Source organism: Labeo rohita, unplaced genomic scaffold, assembly GCF_022985175.1.
Source record: "Labeo rohita strain BAU-BD-2019 unplaced genomic scaffold, IGBB_LRoh.1.0 scaffold_2063, whole genome shotgun sequence".
NCBI classification, from domain to species: Eukaryota; Metazoa; Chordata; class Actinopteri; order Cypriniformes; family Cyprinidae; genus Labeo; species Labeo rohita.
Genome location: NW_026128290.1, coordinates 1,864 through 8,472, shown reverse-complemented (window position 1 = coordinate 8,472; position 6,609 = coordinate 1,864). Strand labels below are relative to the sequence as shown.

At 35.9% G+C, this 6,609-nt stretch overlaps 2 protein-coding genes across 2 annotated transcripts; both read left to right on the top strand.

Moving 5' to 3' along the window:
- The first annotated feature begins 246 nt into the window (after positions 1-246).
- On the top strand, positions 247-2,054 carry LOC127159298 (microfibril-associated glycoprotein 4). The gene is made up of 6 exons (XM_051102180.1): positions 247-285; positions 365-417; positions 501-698; positions 867-963; positions 1,129-1,296; positions 1,519-2,054. Exons 2-6 carry the CDS (start codon positions 400-402, stop codon positions 1,773-1,775), a joined length of 738 nt encoding a protein of 245 aa, XP_050958137.1. The 5' UTR covers positions 247-285; positions 365-399; the 3' UTR covers positions 1,776-2,054.
- A 2,705-nt stretch (positions 2,055-4,759) lies between these two features.
- LOC127159299 (microfibril-associated glycoprotein 4-like) lies at positions 4,760-6,252 on the top strand. The gene is made up of 5 exons (XM_051102181.1): positions 4,760-4,807; positions 4,891-5,100; positions 5,402-5,498; positions 5,591-5,758; positions 5,967-6,252. The coding sequence occupies exons 1-5, from the start codon at positions 4,790-4,792 to the stop codon at positions 6,218-6,220; spliced, it is 747 nt and encodes a 248-aa protein (XP_050958138.1). The 5' UTR covers positions 4,760-4,789; the 3' UTR covers positions 6,221-6,252.
- The last annotated feature ends 357 nt before the right edge of the window (positions 6,253-6,609 follow it).

Sequence of the window (6,609 nt, the reverse complement as noted above, 5' to 3'; positions counted from 1 at the left end):
TGTATAAATTGTATACATTTATACATAAATATTTGTTGCAATCAGACTATACCTTTTTAAGAGAAAATCAATGTTGAAATAAATTTCCTTACTGACGGCTGTCATCTGAAGATGACTAAGCAGGTTGCCAAATGAACAAAAATTGAACCGTTGACTGTTCTATGAAGATTAGAATTTTTTTTTTTTTTGTAAATATGAGATAAGGAGGAGGATCCTAACAATCAGAAAGATACTTAAAGACGCATCCGTTGCCTGAACATTCACAAGATTCTTCGCCCATATACGGTGAGTTTGAGTCTGGTCACTTTGAAAATGATGTTCATGGTCAAACAAACTGATTGTATTTGTGTGAACTATATTTCAGGTGCACCTGATCCTCTGAGCTGGACGTCTGAAGCGATGATCGCAAACATGATTGTGAGTTTGTGTATGTGAGAATGTGAGTGTGATTTTGTCAGACGTCAAACATCAGACTCAGATCTTGAGTTTGTGTCTCTCAGGTGTTGCTGTGTTTGCCTGCGCTGCTGATGGGTGCTTATGTGGTCAAATCGGATTGTTTTCTTGCAAAAGACTGCTCTGATATTTATGAGAGTGGATATACTACCAGTGGCGTGTACTCAGTTTCCTCAATAGATGGACCAATGCAGGTCTACTGTGAGATGGTCTCTGGTGAACAAAATGACCAAGGACACTGGACGGTACACATTTCAATGTATTTTATCTTGCAAAAAAAATGTTATTTTTAGATGCATCTAAGTGTGAAAGGCACCACCATTTCTATTAACTATTATTTCTAGTACTATTCAAATACTTCTTCAACATTTCAAATTATTTAATGTGTGATGAATGATTTCTGAATGTTTCAGGTGATTCTCAGGCGAATGGATGGCGAGGTGAATTTCTTTAGGGCATGGGAGAGTTATAAATGGGGTTTTGGTAATAAAGAAGGCGAATACTGGCTGGGTGAGTGATTTTGTTTCATTTGGGCTAAAATAAAGTAGAGAAAGACTAAACAATCAAAGACATAGAAAACATGGACAGTTAATTTGGACCACAGTATAAATGCAGTTATGGATTTGTTCTTTGAGTTTCTCACGTTTTTTTTTTTTTTTTTTTTTTTTTTTACAGGTTTAGAGTTTCTTCACCAGCTGACACGCAGATATCAGTATAGACTCAGAGTAGATTTGGAGGATTTTGAAGGCAAGAAGGTTTATGCTGTGTACGAGTCTTTCTCTGTGGACGGTGAGGCTGATGGGTACAAACTGCATGTGAGCGGCTTTGTAAATGGAGGAGCAGGTGAGACGAAATGTTGTCATTTGATTTTCCAATTTCTCGAATGTGTGACTGTAATGAATTTAAGCAAACTTATTATAGCAATGATACACAGACCCTAAAGGGATGTTTTAAACCATAATGTTTAAACAAATGCTTTTAATAAAAGTTATAAAAAAAAGACACATTTTATTTTAGACGTCCAAGTGAAAGTGTCTTTACAATGAAAGTTTCTCCTTTCTGCAGGTGATTCTTTGACTTATCACAATGGAATGAAGTTCTCCACCTTTGACAAAGACCAAGACCTTTCAGAAGGGAACTGTGCTATGAAATACTATCAAGGAGGGTTTTGGTACAACAATTGTTATAAAACAAACCCCACTGGTCACTATTTGCAGAAGAAAGATAATACAGCAACAGATATTGGAGCCACTTGGTACTACTGGAAGAACAACTGGAAATCTATGAAGTCCATCACCATGAAGATCAGACGTGTAAAGTAGAGCAGGAGTTTCCATCCTTTACATATGCTTTACTGCAGCTTGTGCACAACGGTATGCATGCATGTGGAGCTTTCTTAGCATATGGTAACAAACAAGTCCTGTGACTTTTTATGATGACAAATATTTCCAAATGTGAAAAAACCTCAAACTTAACACATACTGTCTTCTGTGAAAATATATAAAGAAGAACTTGACAGGTTCTTCACTAGCAAAACCTCTGTATCCCACTGCAGCAGCTGGAATTACATCTGTCTGAAGAAATAAAAGTTTATTATCAAAGCAATGTGTTTTTTTTTTCTTTATTAACCAACTAAATAGGTCTTATTTATGAATTAGGAAAATACCTATATACAGACTTATGAATTTTTACATATTTAATTGCCCATATTTTAATTGAAGATATGTCAGCAACACTATGAATGCAAATTCAAATGCAATGATTTCTCTCACGCTACAGGTTTTAATACAAGCGAAGATGTCTGAAATGTAAATCTAACTCTAATTATATATAAAATAAATAAAACCATTAATTACAATAAGTGTTACATTTAAAAATGACAAATGTAACAAAATGCTGCTCAGATTTAAGAATGTCATTTTATGTCAATCCATAAATATCATTTTTAAACTCAGAGTTCTGCTGCACAAATACATATTTAATCCCATCACATGCCTCCATGTGTTCACCTCTTGACACAGTCAACAAATTGTTGTGCTTCCCTCCATAACCGACCTGACTTCTCTAACTGTCTCACACTCTGCCCAGTGGCAAAAATAGAATGACAACAAACATAGCATATATTGGCTCTTACAAAGCCAATACAGAATTTCTTTGCCATGTGCTTTTGTGCGTTGCATTCCTTGGTGTGAGATACGTAGTTTCTGCAGAATCTCAAGATTCTACCTGATACCAGTAATATGCCATCTTGCACAGCCACAGCGTGTCTAACAGGCCAGAACTGACGAACTGAGAGATGAGGTAGGATGCCTGATTGCGATAGTCTTGACACTTTTCAGTAGGGTCTCGTTTGGTCTGCTGTTTTTTCAGCAGTTAATTCATGACTCAAGTTCACCTAGAGCTGCTTGCACCTTAGGTCAAGAATTGAAACATTTCAAGGCAATGGAAGAATTATAATAACATTATAATAACATTACACATTTTTACTTAATATTTACTGAACGTTCACATAACATTTGAAAACAGTTGTTCTGGTGTTTAGTTTATTGTTCACCCGACTAACATTCTCAGAACATTCTGGCGGGGTTCTCTCAAAGTTCTAAACAAACATTAAGTTAAGCAGAATGCTTGTTCAAAGTTCTCTGCTCTTCAGTAATGTGTAAAAATGTTACACTGTTCATGAAACGTTTCTTTCCTGACTCATTTTCGCTGAACATTTATCGAATGTTTTTTTTTTTTTTTTTTAAATGTTACTACTTGTTTCAGAATGTTCAAAGAACATTCAAAAGTAACATTCTTATAATATTTGGAAAATATAGAATGGAATGTTTCCTTAATGTTCACATAACTAAGGAAAAATGCTTAAAAACAAAGTTTGGAATGTTGAGATAACATTAAGATTAAGAGCCCCTGCCCCCTTAAAGGGGTCATCGGATGCTAAGTTCACTTTTTTATGTTGTTTGAACATTAATGTGTGTTGTCAGTGTATGTACAAATCTACCCTATAATGATAAAAATAATTTCAACAGGTCAGTGGTTTTTAATTAATCTGTAAAAATAATATCCCCTTTTTCAAATCGAGCCGTTCTCAGATGCCTGTCATTGTGGCGTCACACCCACAGAGGACACTCCCACGATAGTTGATTGACATGATTGACATGAGTGTTTTACCTCAGACCCTTACAGTCCAGTAACCTTCATTGTTTTGATGCCGGAGCAGGGATGTAAATTGAACAAGAATATCTCCGATTGAACGATTGAGGTGTTGTGTTGTGTTGTGTTGCTCGGATGTCGGGAGTAAATGACGACCACTATGTTCATTACATATTGGTCATCATTTACTCCCGACATCTGAGCTGCTGAAGATGCAGTAGATTATGTTTGTTTGTGAATGGAATGCGCCTCCCAAACTACATATATCCGTCTATGTTTGTGCAAATCATGCATGATCCAGCTTCACTTACAGCAGAAGTGAGTATAAGGCTTTTTTTTTGTGATCTCTGCGATCGCCTTTCCTAATAACACGTTAGTTAGCAAGTTTAGCGGCTAAACGCGGCTAAATGTGGCTAAAGTAAACAGGCTCGTCACTCCACAGAGAGAAGAGAGGGGCGGGGCGAGCAGAGCTTATTAAGACTTAAAGCAACCTCGACCAGAATGAGATGATTTTTGCAGAGCTGATTTTGGCAAGGTAAAAAGGGTGTTGTTTTACACAACCATTGTGAATTTTTAATCAAAGTATATTATAGACTTTTCATTAAGATCCTAAAGAATCATATCAACATGTGGAAAATGGGCATCCGATGACCCCTTTAAGTGCCCCTGGAATGTCATGTTAATTTTTTTTTTTTTTGGAATGTCTGCAGAGTCACCAGGAAAAGTCAGCAAACACCTTAAGCTAAGAAAATCTTTACTCTTAATTATAAATAAATGAACAATAAGGGCTTTCTTAAAGTGATAGTTCTATTGGCTACCAACAACAATTTTTGGTGAACTAGCCCTGTAACTTTTTTTTTGGTGGGTTTGTTGCAATCAGATAAAATCAATGGTGAAATAAATTTCCTTTCAGTTCTTCTGATGATAATAAAGCAGGTTGGCAAATGAATAAAAACTTGACCTTTTATAGAATCGAAGAGGAGGATCCTGACAATCAGAAAGATATTTAAAGACGCATCCGTCACCAGAACATTCACAAGATTCTCAGCACATACGGTGAGTTTGATTCTGGTCATTTTGAAAATGGTGTTTCTTTCCTCAGAAAATGACAGAATGGAGTGATTGTATTTGTCTGAACTGTATTTCAGGTGCACTTGATCCTCTGAGCTGGACGTCTGAAGCGATGATCACAAACATGATTGTGAGTTTGTGTATGTGAGAATGTGAGTGTGATTTTGTCAGACGTCAAACATCAGGTTCAGATCTTGAGTTTTTGTGTCTCAGGTGTTGCTGTGTTTGTCTGCGCTGTTTCCTGTTGTCTTGATGGGCTATGATGAGGTGCAGTCAGATTGTGTTCGTGTCAAAGACTGCTCTGACATTTATGAAGGTGGACATACTACCAGTGGCGTGTACACCATCACCACAATAGATGGACCGGTGCAGGTCTACTGTGAAATGGTCTCCGATGGAGAAAATGACCAAGGACACTGGACGGTATGTATTTCAATGTGTTTTATCTTGCAAAGAATAATTTATTATCAGATGCACCCCAGTGAGAATGACAACGTGATTTCTAATAAACTATTATTCAGATAGTTGCTCAGTTATTTTATTTGTGCTCTTTATACATGTTGGAAAACAGTCATTGAAATCACTCAGAAATCACACAACAGAATTTACATTTGTTGCTAAACAAAGCTTGTCAAAGGTTGAACACCTTAAACATATTTTTAAAAGATGAATGATGTGAAATGATGTGTGTGTGAAAGCGATGAATGATTTCTGAATGTTTCAGGTGTTTCTCAGGAGAATGGACGGAAAAGTGAATTTCAATAGGCCGTGGGAGAGTTATAAAAATGGTTTTGGTAATAAAGAAGGTGAATACTGGCTGGGTGAGTGATTTTTTTGACTATATATACAGTATATATATGTATGTACTTATGTACTGAGTTACTAAACCAGTTTTGGTTTATGTTTTTTATAGGTGTAGAGTTTCTTCACCAACTCACACGCAGATATCGGTATAAACTCAGAGTAGATTTGGAGGACTTTGAAGGGCAAAAAGCTTACGCCGTGTACGAGTCCTTCTCTGTGGACTCTGAGGCTCATGGGTACAAACTGCATGTGAGCAGCTTTGTAGATGGAGGAGCAGGTAAAACAAACTAAAAATTTCTTATTCCATAATAAAGAATTTAAGCAAATGAAATGATTTAAATGAAGAAGTTGATTTAAAAGGATTTTTAAACTATAATGTTTAAACTAATGCTTATAATAAAACCTATATTATTTATTTTAAAATGGCATTTTATTTCAGATCCAAATGAAAGTGTCTTTATAATGGAAGTTTCTCCTTTCTGCAGGTGACTCTTTGTATTATCACAATGGAATGAAGTTCTCCACCTTTGACAAAGACGAAGATAATTCAGGAGGCAACTGTGCTATGAAATATCAAGGAGGGTTTTGGTACAACAAATGTTATTACACAAACCCCACTGGTGACTATATGTGGGAGAAAGAAGGGAAGAAAAAAAATACTGGAGCCACCTGGTACTACTGGAAGAACAACTGGAATTCTCTGAAGTCCATCACCATGAAGATCAGACGTGTAAAGTAGAAAATATTTCAAAACATGAAGAAACCTCAAATATGATATAGCTTCACTCATATTGCCTTGTATTTAAAAAAAAAAAAAAAAAAAAAAAACCTAAATAATAATGTGTTGAAATTGGGTTCACAAGCTTTTTTTTTCATGCTTTTCTGCACCAGCACAACCTCTGTGTCCCACTGCAGCAGCTGAAATGACATCTAACTGATGCAATAAAAGTTTATTATCAAAACAATATGTTGTAGTTGTTTTTTTGCATTGTATTAACCTTGTATTAACAAGTTGCTTTTTTAAAGTAAGATCGTTAAAGCTATCCATCCACTAGAAAAATGATTCCTGGTTAGGGATGCACCGATGCATCGACCAATAATCAGTACTGGCCAATAAAAACAATTCTC